Here is an 18,200-nt window from a genome sequence, read left to right as displayed (position 1 = left end):
TAAAAAGACGAAAGTTCTTTGGAAAAACAAGTCTGAATCCATGTTTGCATCAGGATATGTACAAGAAGAGCCTGAAACATCCTATAATACCAGGAAGCAAAGGAGATTTAAAAGACTTTGTTTTACAAGACTACTAAAGACACGTCAAAAACACTCAAAATCCAGTCTGAAGAGGTTCCCACAGCTCAAAATAGGACAGTTAAGCATAAGAACATAACTGGAATGAATCAAAATATTTCAAAAATGTTTAACTACATAAGTCAATATGTAAATACTGAAAATAATAAATTTACTGGTGACTTTTGGAGAATGATAGGGCATGAATGCCTTAAAACTAAAAAAGAAGAGATTGGTTCAAGATGGCAGAATAGAAGGACATGCTCTCACTCCCTCTTGCGAGAACACTGAAATCACAACTAACTGCTGAATAATCATCAACAGGAAGACACTGGAACTCACCAAAAAAGATACCCCACATCCAAAGACAAAGGAGAGGCCACAATGAGATGGTAGAAGGGGCTCAATCACAATAAAATCAAATCCCATAACTGCTGGGTGGGTGACTCACAAACTGGAGAAAACTTATACCATAGAAGTCCACCTACTGGAGTGAAGGTTCTGAGCCCCACGTCAGGTCTCCGAACATGGGGGTCCAGCAACGGGAGGAGGAATTCCTAGAGAATCAGACTTTGAAGGCTAGTGGGATTTGATTGCAGGACTTAGACAGAACTGGGGGAAACAGAGACTCCATTCTTGGAGGGCACAAACAAAGCAGTGTGCACATCGGGACCCAGGGGAAGGAGCAGTGACCCCATAGAGACTGAACCAAACCTACCTGCTAGAGTTGGAGGGTCTCCTGCAGAGGCTGGGGGTGGCTGTGGCTCACCATGAGGACAAGGACACTGGCAGCAGAGGTTCTGGTAAGTATTCCTTGGCGAGAGCACTCCCAAAGTCCATCATTAGCCCCACCAAAGAGCCAGGTAGCCTCCAGTGTTGGGTTGCCTCAGGCCAAACAACCAACAGGGAGAGAACACAGCCCCACCCATCCCCAGATAAGCAGATTAAAGTTTTACTGAGCTCTGCCCACCAGAGCAACAGCCAACATTACCCCCCACCAGTCCCTCCCATCAGGAAACTTCTACAAGCCTCTTACATAGCCTCATCCACCAGAGGGTGGACAGCAGAAGCAAGAAGAACTACAATCCTGCAGCCTGTGGAACAAAAACCACATTCACAGAAAGATAGACAAGATGAAAAGGCAGAGGGCTATGTACCAGATGAAGGAACAAGATAAAACCCCAGAAAAACAACTAAATGAAGTGGAGAGAGGCAACCTTCCAGAAAAAGAATTCAGAATAATGATAGTGAAAATGATACAGGAATCAGAAAAGGAATGGAGGCAAAGATGGAGAAGAGGCAAGAAATGTTTAACAAAGACCTAGAAGAATTAAAGAACAAACAAACAGAGGTGAACAATACAATAACTGAAATGAAAACTACACTAGAAGGAATCAACAGCAGAATAACTGAGGCAGAAGAATGGATAAGTGACCTGGAAGACAGAATGGTGGAATTCACTGCTGCAGAACAGAATAAAGAAAAAAAAAAAATTAAAAGAAATGAAGACAGCCTAAGAGACCTCTGGAACAACATTAAACACAACAACATTCACCTTATAGAGGTCCCAGAAGGAGAAGAGAGAGAGAAAGGACTCGAGAAAATATTTGAAGAGATTATAGTCGAAAACTTCCCTAACATGGGAAAGGAAATAGCCACCCAAGTCCAGGAAGCACAGCGAGTCCCATACAGGATAAAACCAAGGAGAAACATGATGAGACACATAGAAATCAAATTGGCAAAAATTAAAGACAAAGAAAAATTATTGAAAGCAGCAACGGAAAAATGACAAATAACATACAAGGGAACTCCCATAAAGTTAACAGCTGATTTCTCAGCAGAAACTCTCCAAGCCAGAACGCAGTGACATGATATACTTAAAGTGATGAAAGGGAAGAACCTACAACCAGGATTTCTCTACCCAGCAAAAATCTCATTCAGATTTGATGGAGAAATCAAAAGCTTTACAGACAAGCAAAAGCTAAGAGAATTCAGCACCAACAAACTGGCTCTACAACAAATGCTAAAGGAACTTCTCTAAGTGGGAAACACAAGAGAAAAAAGAACATACAAAAACAAACCAAAAACAATTAAGAAATAGGTAAAAGGAACATACATATCGATAACCACCTTAAACGTGAATGGATTAAATGCTCCAACCAAAAGACACAGGCTTGCTGAATGGATACAAAAACAAGACCCATACATATGCTGTCTACAAGAGACTCACTTCAGACCTAGGGACACATACAGACTAGACTGAAAGTGAGGGGATGGAAAAAGATATTCCATGCAAATGGAAATCAAAAGAAAGCTGGAGTAGGAATAATCATATCAGATAAAATATATTTTAAAATAAAGAATGTTACAAGAGACAAAGAAGGACACAACATAATGATCAAGGGATCAATCCAAGACGATATAACAATTATAAATATATATGCACCCAACATAGGAGCACCTCAATACATAAGGCAACTGCTAACAGCTATAAAAAAGGAAATTGACAGTAACACAATAATAGTGGGGGACTTTAACACCTCATTTGCACCAATGGACAGATCATCCAAACGGAGAATTAATAAGGAGACACAAGCTTTAAATGACACAATAGATCAGATAGATTTAATTGATATTTATAGGACATTCCATCCCAAAACAGAAGATTACACTTTCTTCTCAAGTGCACATGGAACATTCTCCAGGATAGGTAACATCTTGGGTCACAAATCAAGGCTCAGTAAATTTAAGAAAATTGAAATCATATCAAACATCTTTTCTGACAACAACTCTATGAGATAAGAAGTCAATTACAGGGGGAAAAACGTAAAAAACACAAACACATGGAGGCTAAACAATACATTACTGAATACCCATGAGATCACAGAAGAAATCAAAGAGGAAATAAAAAAATACCTAGAGACAAAAGACAATGAAAACACGACGCTCCAAAACCTATGGGATGAAGCAAAAGTAGTTCTAAGAGGGAAGTTTATAGCTATACAAGTCTACCTCAAGAAAAAAAAAAAACTCAAATAAACAATCAAACGTTACACCTAAAGGAAACAGAAAAAGAAGAACAAACAAACCCAAAGTTAGCAGAAGGAAAGAAATCATAAAGATAAGAACAGAAATAAATGAAATAGAAACAAAGAAAACAATAGCAAAGATCAATAAAACTAAAAACTGGTTCTTTGAGAAGATAAACAAAATTGATAAACCATTAGCCAGACTCATAAAGAAAAAGTGGGAGAGGACTCAAATCAATAAAATTAGAAATGAAAAAGAAGTTACAACAGACACCACAGAAATACAAAGCATCCTAAGCAACTCTATGCCAATAAAATGGACAACCTGGAAGAAATGGACAAATTTGTAGAAAGGCATAACCTTCCAAAACTGAACCAGGAAGAACCAGAAAATATGAACAGACAAATCACAAGTAATGAAATTGAAACTGTGATTAAAAGTCTTCCAATAAATAAAAGTCCAGGACCAGACGGCTTCACAGGTGAATTCTATCAAACATTTAGAGAAGAGCTAGCACCCCAAACTCATTCCCTGAGGCCACCATCACCCTGATACCAAAACCAGACAAAGATACTACAAAAAAAGAAAATTACAGACCAATATCACTGAGGAATATAGATGCAAAAATCCTCAACAAAATACTAGCAAACAGAATCCAACAGCACATTAAAAGGATCATACACCGTGATCAAGTGGGATTTATCCCAGCGATGCAAGGATTCTTCAATATACACAAATCAATCAATGTGATACACCATATTAACAAATTGAAGAATAAAAACCATATGATCATCTCAATAGATGCAGAAAAATCTTTTGACAAAATTCAAAATGCATTTATGATAAAAGCTCTCCAGAAAATGGGCATAGAGGGAACCTACCTCAACATAATAAAGGCTATATACAACAAACCCACAGCAAACATCATTCTCAATGGTGAAAAATTGAAAGCATTTCCTCTAAGATCAGGAACAAGACAAGGATGTCCACTGTCGCCACTATTATTCAACATAGTTTTGGAAGTCCTAGCCACGGCAATCAGAGAAGATAAAGAAATAAAAGGAATACAAATTGGAAAAGAAGACGTAAAACTGTCATTGTTTGCAGATGACATGATACTATACATAGAGAATCCTAAAGATGCCACCAGAAAGCTACTAGAGCTAATCAATGAATCTGGTAAACTTGCAGGATACAAAATTAATGCACAGAAGTCTCTTGCATTCCTATACACTAATGATGAAAAATCTGAAAGTGAAATTAAGGAAACACTCCCATTTACCATTGCAACAAAAAGAATAAAATACCTAGGAATAAACCTACCTAGGGAGACAAAAGACCTGTATGCAGAAAACTATAAGACACTGATGAAAGAAATTAAAGATGATACCAACAGATGGAGAGATATACCATTTTCCTGGATTGGAAGAATCAAAATTGTGAAAATGACTATACTACGCAAAGCAATCTACAGATTCAATGCAATCTCTATCAAATTACCAATGGCATTTTTTACAGAACTAGAACAAAAAAATCTTAAAATTTGTATGGAGACACAAAAGACCCCAAATAGCCAAAGCAGTCTTGAGGGAAAAAAACAGACCTGGAGGAATCAGACTCCCTGACTTCAGACTATACTACAAAGCTACAGTAATCAAGAAAATATGGTACTGGCACGAAAACAGAAATATAGATTAATGGAACAAGATAGAAAGCCCAGAGAAAAACCCACATACCTATGGTCAACTAATCTATGACAAAGGAGGCAAGGACATACAATGGAGAAAAGACAGTCTCTTCAATAAGTGGTGCTGGGAAAACTGGACAGCTACACGTAAAAGAATGAAATTAGAACACTCCCTAACACCAGACACAAAAATAAACTCAAAATGGATTAGAGACCTAAATGTAAGACCGGACACTATAAAACTCTTAGAGGAAAACATAGGAAGAACACTCTTTGACATAAATCACAGCAAGATCTTTTTTTGATCCACCTCCTAGGGTAATAGAAATAAAAACAAAAATAAACAAATGGGACCTAATGAAACTTCACAGCTTTGGCACAGCAAAGGAAACCATAAACAAGATGAAAAGACAACCGTCAAAATGGGAGAAAATATTTGCAAACAAATCAACGGACAAAGGATTAATCTCCAAAATATATAAACAGCTCATGCAGCTCAATATTAAAAAAACAAACAATCCAATCCAAAAATTGGCAGAAGACCTAAACAGACATTTCTGCAAAGAAGACAGCACATGAAAAGCTGCTCAACATCACTAATTATTAGAGAAATGCAAATCAAAACTACAATGAGGTATCACCTCACACCAGTCAGAATGGGCATCTTCAGAAAATCTACAAACAACAAATGCTGGAGAGGGTGTGTAGAAAAGGGAACCCTCTTGCACTCTTGGTGGGAATGTAAATTGATACAGCCACTATGCAGAACAGTATGGAGGCTCCTTAAAAAACTAAAATTAGAACTACCCTATGACCAGCAATCCCACTACTGGGCATATACCCTGAGAAAACCATAATTCAAAAAGACATATGCACTCCAATGTTCATTGCAGCACTATTTACAATAGCCCGGTCATGGAACAACCTACATGCCCATCGACAGACTAATGAATAAAGAAGATGTGGTACATATATACAATCGAATATTACTCAGCCATAAAAAGGCACGAAGTTGGGTCATTTGTGGAGATGTGGATGCATCTAGAGACTGTCATACAGAGTGAAGTAAGTCAGAAAGAGAAAAGCAAATATCCTATATTAACGCATGTATGTGGAATCTAGAAAAATGGTACAGATGAACCAGTTTGCAGAGCAGAAATTGAGACACAGATGTAGAGAACAAACATATGGACACCAAGGGGGGAAAGCAGCAGGGGGTGGGAATGATGTGATGAATTGGGAGGTTGGGATTGACATATATACACTGCAGTGTATAAAATGGATGACTAATAAGAACCTGCAGTATAAAAAAATGAATAAAAGAAAAACAAAAAATAACTAATAAAGAGAAAGAATTGGTACTATCTTCTATCTCATGGTAACCAAACGGTTAATGAGACCAAGTTTCTCTTTATAAGGTATATTAGTTAATAAATGAAAAAGAAATGATGAGATATCACCATTCTGTAATCTCTAATGAACTATTCGATCTAGACAATGATCATTAATGAATGCTAACATGAAGAGACAGAAAACTAGATGGTCTTCATCCTGATAGAGGTATCACCTAATAGTCTTGATAATTTTTTTTAAAAAAATTAGACCCGAATCCAATAAATCCTCAATATAGAGATACCAAAGTAGAAGTATCATGGGGGTGCAATCAGCACAATCTAGATTGTGCACAAATGACTAGGTTGTTTTTCAATAATACAGGGAGAGAGTGGGAGAGAAGAAGCCATGTGTTAAGAGAAATATAGGAGACGTATCAATTATTTGTAAAGCCCTTATGCTAATCCTGATTTGAACATGCACAGAGCTTAACACTAATCCTGATTCAATTAACTGTTAAAAATATTAATGAGATCACTGGAGAAATTTGAAAACAGACTAAATATATATTGTTATTAAGAAAGTACGCTGATTTTTCTGTAGGACAATGACATTGTGTTTATTTTTAAGAATCTTTATCTTTTAGAGATACATGCTGAAATATTTATGAATAAAATAATATGATATCTGGCATTTGCTTCAAAATAATCCTTGGGGAGGGAGGAAGTGTACAGGGGTATAGATAGAACAAGACAAAATAATCCTTGGGGAGGGAGAAAGTGTACAGGGGTATAGATAGAACAAGATTGGCTATGAGTTAATAATTATTCAATCTGACCTGTGGTATACAGCAGTTCATTACAGCATTAGTCTCCCTATAAGTCTGACATTTTCCTTCATAAAAAGCTAAAAAATATCCTTCTTTGAAATCTGGCAGTGAACATCAGGTCATTATGGGAAAATCTTTAACAATAAAATCCACACGGCTAAATTTAGGGTACAGATTTAAATCATTGTGGAGACTGCTACCCTTGAGGTCGTTTTGGTAGACCTTTTGTCATCCAACCAGATTTTACCAAAACCATCTGTTCTGCTCATTTCTAGCATAGTTGTCTTCTTTGGTCTGTTTGTAGTATTCAGTGAAGCACCAGACGGGATTAGACTTGGGGAAGAAAACAGCAAGAAAGCATCATAAAATCATTTTGACTTGTTTTTTCTACTTTTATTTTGGTAACTCTACCAACTGAATGATACCTGCAAATTAATTTTACCAAGTGCGCTTTTTCCCACTATACAAACAGCTTTCCTCATCACAGCCAGTAGGAAAATGAATCTCCCAAAGCTATTCTCTTCCGGTGCTTGTTGTACAATCCACACATCTGTGACAGTGCTGTCTCACTGAAAGCTCACAGCAAAGCCAGCATGATATAAACACATGGGGACAGACAGCATGCTGAGCTCTTCTCTGATACCCCAGAATTATTCTAGGGCTTATAGTTATGACTAGGGCATACCCCGAGGGCTAAATGTTACTAATGAAAAACCAAATATACCTAATTAACTGCACTGCTCTGGGCTAGTGAGAGACCAGAAATTTCCAAAGCCACTTGAGAATGGTCATATTTATATAGAATGGTGCTACATGTGAGAGTATTTCTTTGAAGCACATACCTACTCCTTTTATCCCTAGTGCCTGTCTCTTTGGACTGTTTATGCTACACTGATTCAAATCTTAACACTGGGATTCTTCTTGCTAACACTAAAGTGGAAGGGGCCACTATCGTGGCTATTTGTCTTGCATTTCATTAGAAGCTATGCATTTTTGGTGCTCAGAAGTAGAAAACACTAAATTCCACCTACATTATCAGTAGGAGAGTTGAGCCAGATAAGATTTTAAAATAATTATCAGCATTTAAATTACACCCAGAGACATCAGAAACTCCCCTTCTCAAGCACACACTGCAATATAGTTAAAGTTTAAATTTGATAATAAGGAAGAATAAAAGACAGATATTTTGAGGAAATCAGAACGTTAACATTGGAATTATAGTCAATGCTCAATTTAGCCATAGTATTACACAAAAAAGCAAAATTCACAGTAATTCAAACTTTCAGCAATCAGTTTCAATATTTTCCTGCAGCCGTTCTTGATTAGAACTAGATATATGAACTAAGGTAAACTAATTTATAATTCTACTTCTCTCTCACATACTGGTTACCTTTCTAAAGAGGAAGAAAGAGTGGTGAGCAATAGTTACACGGGAGAAGAGGAAGAAGAAGCAGTGCGAGGAAGCAGCAAAAGTAAGGAGTAGAAGAAGAAGACAGGCAGGCCTCGGGAAAGGCGGTTTACAGAATGCTGCAGAAAACCGGATGTAATGAAAAAAATGCAAATTGGTTTTTAGATCATTGAGTGAACGGTATGTATATCTCATTTCCCTTCAAGAATCCACTGTTAATGATTTTAAGGAATGCATAATTTCAACATGGTATTCTGCTTAACATGTTAAATGCTAAGTTATGGTGTTCATGATCGTAGGACCTATTTGCAGGCAAGAAGCTATGCAACCTTATTAGAGAATCAATAGCTTGTTCTGTTTTGTGCTCTCAGTAAATTTTTGCCACAGCTTCCAAAGGAGTTTAGGTCCTAAAGTTCTCTCACATTTCTATTTTAAAACAGAAATGTGTAGACTTCTTTCGGCTAAAATCCAATTTATTCAATAGCAAATTGAGCTAAATAAGAAGAAATCTAAAGATATCTTGGGGAAGCAGCCAGTGCTTTTTTGGAGCCTCAAGCCAATCAAAAGGGAGAGAACAGAAGGTGGGGTAGGTGGAATAAATGGGGCCTAGCTGCTGGCTCATCAAGTAATCATAATAGTCCAAAACATATAACAATCAGTTTGAAAAGTTACTCTGTTCATTTGATAGCTGGCAAAAGAACTCAGCAAAGATTTAGCATAAAAGACAATAAGGCTGCTTCTCAGAGGACTCACCTGTCTTTCCCAGTTTCCTTCTTAAACACTCCATCACAGTAACTCATGCGCTTCTCCGTGGTCACGTAAATCTGGGCATTGGGATAGATGTCAACAGTCTTTTTCAACATGTTGTAAACAATGCCATTGCCGTCTTTCCTCATATTGCGGAAAGGGCCCCAAATAACATAAATAGTAGCATTTGCTTCCTTGAAAAAATAATCAGGGTTTTTCAGCAAAAGAGGAACGCTGGTATGGGATACAACTCGAATCATTGTCATGCGGCCAACATCTTCTTCATAGCCCTTGGTGGGGGCATTGTTCATTCTCCAAATGCAGGAAGACTGATCTATCTCGTTCCCCACCTTCTGGCCAACCATCTGACCTGAGTTTGACACTATGGCACAAAGGTTACAGTCCAGTTGCAAAGGCTGAAAAACAAAAAGAGAAACAGGGCGGGGGAAGAAATGTGTAAATTAGTAAGTTCCATCTATCCAAACAAGTTCCTCTGGGAAAACAGAAAATCCAGATATTGTGCATAACTGCTGAGTGTGGGAATACCTCTGAAATATATTTATACCAAACCAACAGTAGTTGTATTGCACTTTAATTTATTATTTAATTACGCCTGTCTACTAGACGGTAAACTCAGTAACAGCAGAATCAATGTCTGTCTTCTTCATTTTAACCTCACTCCCCAGAAGTCCCTGGAATACTATAGTAGCTCAATATATAGTGGTTAAGTCAGGAAATGAAAGCAATTTAATTTAGATAATTAAGATAATTCATTAATTAAGATAATTTATTAAGACCCTGAACTTAATATTAGGGAAGAAATGGACTTTTCCAATTCATCTAGAATTACTGATTTAGTTGAAAAGAGAAAAGCAATCCAGAAGAAACATATCAACATACCAACAGGTTCAATCTAGGTGGGCAAATTGAGTAGCAAAGAGACTCAGAAAAGTCACCAGGATAATTATCACACAACTGTCAATGGTAGGGACTCAAAGTAGTTATTTGACTAACTACTAACTACTATGTACCATGTTCTAGGGGTTGGGGATTCAGCTGTGAACATTTTAAACAAATATCCCTACTCCCACAGAGCTTACATTCAAGTGAGGGAAGAAAGGCAACAGACAAATCTGCACAGTATATGTTAGATGGAGGTTAGTGCTAAATAGGGAAAATTAAAGCAAGGAAGGAAGTAAGGATGTATCTATGTGAATGTATGTGTGTGTGTTGGTGGAGTGACCAGAAAAGGCCTCAGGAAAAAATTAGATTTGAGGAAAGACTTGAACGAAGTAAAAGGGCTGACCATGGGATTTTGCAAAAAAAAAAAGGCATTCCTGCAAAGCAAAAGCAAAAGTCTCTGCAAATACCCCAGGGTAGGAGGGGAACAATAGGGAGGGCAATGTGGCCTGGCAGAGCATTGAGAATAGCAAGTGAGTACTGGGGCAAGAGAGGTGGCAGGGGAGCCGTCACTTAGGGCCTTTTACTTAAGAGCCACTGAGGGCTCTGGGCAGGGGAATGACTGATCCAAGTCACATTGTAACAGCTTTGGCTGCTGTGTGGAAAACTGACACAAGGAAGGCAGGGGTAGAAACTGTGAGAACAGGATGCTGCCATAATCCCAGCAAGAGAGGATGATGGCTTGGACCAGGTTGGGTAGCAGAGGTGGTGGTAAGAAGCTGGTCACATGCTGGATATTTTCTGAAGGTAGGGCTTGCTGGGTTGACCAGTAGATGGAAGGTGAGATCTGAGAGAGAGAAAGGAGTCGAGGATAACTTCAGATTTTTAGCCTAAGAAATTGGAAGCCTGGAGCTGCCTTTAACTGAGAAGGAGAAGGCTTCAGGAGAAACAGACCGGGGGAGGAAGCAGGAGCTCACTTCCAGACCTGTTAGATTTAAGGTGACTTGAACACAGACTCCTGCAGCAAATGTTATAACAAAACTACTCAAGCAGCTTTTATTTATCTTCCTGATTATTAAAGTAATATGGGTTTATTGTGGAAAACTTGAAAAATATAAAAAGAATTAAAACTTCCCATATTTCCACCACTCAACAACGGCTACAATGTTTTGTGGTATTTTCTTCCTTCTAGACATGTTGAGAAATACCATTAATACAATTTGGCCGCCTTGATTTTTCAATTAATTTCACATCATTAAACTTTCCCATGTTAGTAAATAGTCCTTAGCGATATTTTTAACGCCTGCATAATATTCCATTGTATGGATGTACCATAATGTACCTATCTGCCTCTTTCTGGGCATTAGCTATTATCTGATTTTTTTATATCACAAAAAAATTGCTTTGATGAGCATCCTTATGCTTCCCATTGTATTCTGGATGCTAACAGTTATTACATTAATTTAACTTTACTTCTTTGATTTTGTTTTCATGGTACACTGTAAAATACACTAGAATGACAAGGGTATTTATTTGAGATGTCAAATTAAGAATTTCAAAAAAGCTTTACTTATGCAGCCCACAAAGGTCCATTTGTGAAGTGCCTTAAAACTCTGCTATGAAAGGGACTGTCCATCACTCCTGCAACAGTAAGATTTCTGAACTAAGGTGGGCAGCAGGTGATCCAGGCGCCAGGTTAGAATAGGTCTGCTCAAAGCGGGTGAGTATATTAGAGCACTTGGAAATGGGGTTCTCTAGGTTGGTGTCATAGTGAAAACTTCACCAGTGGGCAAATGGAGGCACAAGGGGATGCCTCTGAGAATCAGGCATTGATCTAAGCCCCTTCCTCAAGCACCTAGGAGCCCACAGTCTTTGGGGATGATAAGGAAGAACACAATGTTCTTCCTGCCAGGCGATTTGCAGCTGGGCCTGACATCCATTACACTTAGCGGAGTCCTCCAAACTCACTTAGAGTCACACAAATCAATGCCTGATTTAAATTGTGTGGGTCACATGGCACATTCCAACTTATCACCAAGATGCATATGGTACAGGGAGGTTAGGTTCCATTTATTGTTCCAAGAAGTTGCTTCACTGTATAATAAAAACATTTTGAGGATACAGGCCTCCACACATTAAAAAAAGAATCAAAAAGAAAGATATAAAGAAAAAGCCTTGGATGTGTTCTAATCTACAACATGTAGCAATCTGCATTGGATTTCCAAGTCCTTAAAGTGAATTAGCTAGTTCTGCTGTAACAAAGCTTAATTCAACTAATAAAAATCAGTATACTGTTTTCACTTGACAATTGTGACCTCTGAGAGTGATCAATTAAGACATCACAATCTGTTTCATGACAACATATCAGGATGCTGCAGCTGTGCAGTTTACGAGGTCAGCAGCTGACTAACAACTTGAGGGCAAACACTGGGAATAACAGCTTGTCTATGTGACAAACATGTAATTGGGCAGGGTGCTACGAATGTAATGACTTTGGGGATAGGTGGTGATCTTTAAATTGCCCCTTTCTTTTATACTATTCGCTTGGCCATATTGTCACCACGGCCAGAGTGGTAAGAAACTTCTGCATGTCATACTTCTTGTTCTCAGACCTGCCTAGCTGTCTGGTTTCCTGAATGAGGTGCCAGGAGACATGGCGGCATGGAGTGACTGCTCTATTTACCACCTGGTTGCAGGAACCATCTTTACAGCATGATAAGAGCGCAGGGCTAGATGAATGAAACAATCCTAATCATAATCAGAAGCTTCAGGTAACACGAAGAGCTTGTTAAAGCACAAGGGACTCATTTATATGTTTGAAAGCACCTTCAAACTACAGTAAGCTATGATAAAAAGAAAGACACACCTGGGCATGAATGGATGGTTTGACCCAAGAGCTGCTCTTATCTGGTTATCTCAGTTCCTTTTATTAGCTTTATCGCTGCATCTTGTGATCTCAACTTTCTTTGTTAAAACGTCCTGCTGTTTCTTGAGCTCGTTTGTGTTATTTGATTTGAGGCCCTTGCTTGAAAATTTATTCCATATGTGTCCACTCGCTCAGTTCTGCCTCAGTAAGCAGTTTCTTTCTAGATTGAGGCCCTGGATTTTCCAGGACCTTTGGAAAGATTTATCTGGCTCCACTTTATCAAGCCTCATCTTAACTTTCAATTCTCCTTTTCAGTTGACTTGTCCCTATTTTTTGTTTTTCTTTATTAAAAACAAACTTGACCTCTTTGTCTTTTCCTCTTGCACACTCAAAACATCAAGCCAAACGCTTTGCTTGGGCTTGGGCTGTGTCTATAAACTGAGATCACCACAAATATATAGCCGACCCTGTCTAGGCAACTGTGTCACTGTTAAGAGAAAGCTCACAAATGTCAAACGCTTTCTTTTATTTGACATCTAAGACACTGATTTTTTTTTTTGTGGTAACATCATTATACAGGCATACCTTGTTTTACTGTACTTCGTTTTATTGCGCTTCATAGATATTGCGTTTTTTACAAATTGAAGGTGTACAGCAACCCACATTGTCATATGATGGTTAGAGTATTTTAGTAATAAAGTATTTTTTAAATTAAGGCATGTACTTGTTTAGACATAAGGCTATTGCACACTTAATAGACTATAGTATAGTGTAAACATAATTTTTACATGCCCTGGGAAACCAAAACATTCATGTGACTTTACTGCAATATTCACTTTATTGCAGTGGTCCAGTACTGAACCTGCAATATCTCCAAGATTTGCCTTATTTGATTTGGGTATTTTCTCCCTCTGCAAAATAATACTGGCTCTATACCTGCATATCTGGAAATAACAGTCAGCTTGGGGAAAGTTAAGTATTTGGTGATATCTAGTAAACAATCAAGTAATTTTTACCTAGTACCTATTCTGTGCAAGGCTCTGTTAAGGGTAAAATAATTTTAGAATTCTAATCAGTGTGAGCTTTAACCTCAGTACACAGCCTTGTTTTATGATCAGCTAGGGTCAATTCATATACTATTTTAAAGGTCTAAGGGATTGCCTTGAAAAACAAGTCCTTTCTCTGCTAAAACAAATCTTGACATTTGCCTCCTTATAAGAAAAAGGACTTGATTCCTGTCTGGGATGCAGGGAGAGGATGAGAGAGGGAAGAGGCAGTGCGAGGGAGATATATAAGTATGGTGTATTATATTTATTGATATTAACATGACTGAATACATACTATGGGCCAGTCATCCTGCCCAGCACTTTATTACATTATTCCATTCAGTTCTCATAATAAATTCTTCAAAAGTTAGTTTTTATTTCCCATTAATGGTTGACGAAATTGAGACAAACATGATGTCCAGTGGGTACTACATGTCTTTCAGGTTAAAAAGAGAGCACATATTATCTTTCATGAAATGCACTCACAGCACTATTAAGAAGTGAGGGATATTAAAGAAATATTTACTATTAATTTGCACTATTCCTAATATACATACAGGCAAACACCTCAAATCTCACCCAGTAGCATATTAAAATTATTTATAATAAATTATAAATTAATGTTCTTAACCATGCTGGCGGCCAAGAATTTCACCAAAACAGGACAAAGTTCTTAGCTGATGAAAGTCCCCTCAGGAGTGTTACAGTTTGCATGGGGGTAGAATTAACCTCTCCTTTCTGACAATGGCATTATGATGGCAGAAGAAATTATGTGGACATTTTTTTCTTAATATTTCAGTTTGAAATACGGCTGAAATTTTAGTCTAAGATAATCTAATCATGACCAATTTTATTGGCTTTAAAATGGTCCTCCACATCTTTTCACTCAATTTGCTTTTCAAACTTTTTTTCATAGCAGCAGTGAATCGTGTTTCTTTCTGAAGCATTAAATGATTACAGTCCATGTCCGAGAAAACAAAAGGCCATGGCAGATGCTGTTATAAGCTGGTCTCCGTGGCTAAAGAGAATACCTCCCCCTATCGGAAAGACTCCTTGAGGCAAATGCACTCTAGAAGCCCCCAGTGGTTGCTTTCAAGTCCTTGGGAAGCAAAGTCTGCTGGAGACGCCAAGCCCTCCTCTAACTCTTTGAGTCGCTCCCCTCTCCATATGAAGAAGGCATGTAGGTTCTAGGACACTGGCTGCCTGGGATACTATGCTCATCCTGTAGGTCATTTTACAGGCATGCTGATTTTTATTTTTATCTTTTCTGAAGCATGAGCATGTAGCACAGAAATGGATTCTTGTTTGCATAAACGTTGAAGAATGTAAGCGCCAGAAATCCTTGCTACTATGGAGGTAAGGAGGAAGACGTGGCTCTTCTCATCTCTTTTTAAGAGTCTGTGGTATTTTAATAATTAGCCTTATTTTCCTGTGTGTAAATATTATTTAGGTGGACTCTAGGAACCAATTTACCATGACATGCCCAACTGATCCTTGCCTGGTTGGAAAAAAAAAAAATGACCAAAACTAACAGGTCATTCACTCTGATCGGCAAGTTTCACCTTTTGTTGAGTCATAGTCACTTTTCTCTTCAAACTAGGACACATATAGTTAAAGATTTCTTTCTGTTTTTCTGCTCTAAATTTACACACACACACACACACACACACACACACACACACACACACACACACACACACACGGTCACCCTCATCCAGCTAATGAGACAGCTTACCCCCTGGCCACTTTCTCCATCCTGCTCGCTACCAACCACTCTGGAAAATTCCCCTTCTCTCTTCTTTGGGTAAGAATCTGACAAACTGCCCTTTCCTTTTTGAATGATATATTGGGACAACTGCCAAGCACTTTACATTTTAATCAGTAAGAATGAAATATTTAACCTTTACTTTCTTCTCCATGAATAAGCTTATAGACAATACAATAGATAATTAAAATCTGTGAATTAAAACTTGCAAAACAGTGTGGTTTCCCCAGCAAAGAGAAATGGCCAGGTACGAAAGGTCACCTGTCAACCAGTTCTAGTTATTAAATCTCTGCATTTATCACTGAGGTGGCTCTACAGAAAACGAAGGTCAAGACATTAAATTATGAAACAGTCAGGATTAGAAAAGGTCACTAAAAATTCAAGTAAAATTTAACCAAACCTGCTAATTCAAGTAAGCAGACACAGCCAGGGATGAAACACAGCACTGGACAGAGATAATCTATCTCCCTACTTTAGCCCCATATTGAAAATGAATTTCTATTTGATGTCTTGAAGTCTAAAATGAAACTTGCTCATCTCAAATAAAAGCAGGAGCTTCGATAAATATTTCAGAACGAAAATCATGTTTGAATCGAACCGGCTTAAATTATTAAAAACATTGTTTTATATTTTCTAAGGGTTGCTTTCACTTCAACCATGAGAATGCAATCTAAAGTATCGGCAGTGGGGCACCCCTGGCACCTTAAATGCTTTACAGGACAATTAGCGACTCACCATTCACTAATTTACTACTTTAATGTTGAAACAAATGAGATTTTTGCTTTTCATCATGCAATTTGAATAAATTTGAACAAAGCAGATTGAACAAAGCTCTGGAGACACACTCTTCAGTTTGCTGTCATTTATTCCTCTACTCTTCCTGAATGTCTTTAGAATTTTAGTTTTAGAGGCTTCAACATGTATAATGACGCCATTGGGGAACAGATTTTGCCTTTATTCTCCTCGATGTTCTTTTGAGGTCTTTCAAGTGAAAGGTACAAAAAAGGCATTAACAATCTGGCATTGTTTTTATTGCTAGACAAAGAAAAAAATGTATTTTAATTTTTCCTGTGTTTCAGGAATGGTTAAGCAAGCTGTTTTCATCTACACTGAGTCACTTTCAGCAGACCTCTGTGAACAAAGAATTGTAAAGACTGTTCTAGAGAGAAATCAACACAGTTCAACTAAGCCAGCCTGTATATGTACTTTTGTACCCCTCCACAGCCAGCTTCTTTCAGTTAATGCAGCTTTCAAAAGCAGTGTGTATAAATCATACACTATGAGCAACAGCACATAACAAGATACATTTGATAACCCACAGTTTGGCTCTGACTCTGTGGATTTGGGATATGGCATTTACCTTGATTCCTACCTGGTGGCATTACATCCAACCATAAAACTTAATAGGGGGGTGCATAAAAATGTTAATGTCAAGAGATAATTCTAAAACCAGCACCATAAAACTATGTTTCTCAGTCACCGTAGATGATGTGTTCTCTTTATTTGGAACTTCCTTTAGAAAATGCATCTGTATAATCATGAAGGCACACCAAAGGAAAGCAGTTTGCTTTCTCTGGACTGCAAGGCAAACAATGAGTCTTTTCAAACCAAAAAAGAGTTTTCACCTATAGACTGAGAAAATGGGAGTAATTCATATTTCACTGTCACTATCAGATCATACCAAAATTTGACTGATTTTGAGGCCAACTTACCTCTGGATTATTTTCCTCTCCCTTCAGGAAGATGAGCTCAGGACCCAGTGCTAACATACTATCTCTTCATGGATCACATAAAGAGAGTAAGAGAGAAAGCTGATTTATGCTATGGTATTAGTATCTCACATGTCGCTCAACTAGGGACATGGTTCTTAACTAGCTGTGCATTACAATGACCAAAGGAGCTTTAAAAAAATTATAATGGCTGGACTTCACCCCAGACTATCTGAATCAGACAACTCTTGAGGATGGTGCCTGCACGTAAGTTTTTTTTTTTAAGTTTCACACATGATTACAGTGGGCATCTAGGTTTGAGAAATATTGTCCTAGAGGAAATAGCAATGGCAAATTAGACCATAATGCCTGATAAAAAAGGATGAAAAACAAAATGGTAAATTTGGATCCCTCACGCACTAGATGCTAGTGTAGTAAATCCTTCCATTACCCCTCAAACACTGCTAGATTGGTGAGCAGCAGTTAGGATTGAAATCAGTCCTATAAGTCAGAGGTTATGAAGAACAAATGGGAAAGATATTGCAGGTTTGCATGTAGTACCAAGCATGAGAACTTCATTTCCACAAAGATATTGTTAATTATATAGCATTAGAGGTGTTCTTTATGTTCTCGCCAGAATTTGCTTTGGAAGCAAGGAAAATCATGTTACCTTACAAATGCTCTTAATTGTCATGTAGAATTTCTGCCAGCATATAAGGCTAGTGATAAATTGAACATTTGTTGACATTCATTCAATACAGGTT

The 18,200-nt window shown here is 37.8% G+C and overlaps 1 protein-coding gene across 1 annotated transcript in view; it reads right to left on the bottom strand.

Annotated features, from left to right (window-relative positions):
• ST6GALNAC3 (ST6 N-acetylgalactosaminide alpha-2,6-sialyltransferase 3) overlaps window positions 1-18,200 on the bottom strand; it is a 345,293-nt gene that overhangs the window by 212,442 nt on the left and 114,651 nt on the right. The window contains exon 3 of the mRNA XM_027113934.1: window positions 9,157-9,566. Within this exon, the coding sequence (XP_026969735.1) occupies window positions 9,157-9,566 (410 nt within the window). The remainder of the gene's footprint in view (window positions 1-9,156; window positions 9,567-18,200) is intronic.

Source organism: Aethalodelphis obliquidens, unplaced genomic scaffold (assembly GCF_003676395.1).
Source record: "Aethalodelphis obliquidens isolate GAN/ISIS:26980383/991018 unplaced genomic scaffold, ASM367639v1 scaffold13, whole genome shotgun sequence".
Lineage (NCBI taxonomy): Eukaryota > Metazoa > Chordata > Mammalia > Artiodactyla > Delphinidae > Aethalodelphis > Aethalodelphis obliquidens.
This window is presented reverse-complemented; position numbering and strand designations above follow the sequence as displayed.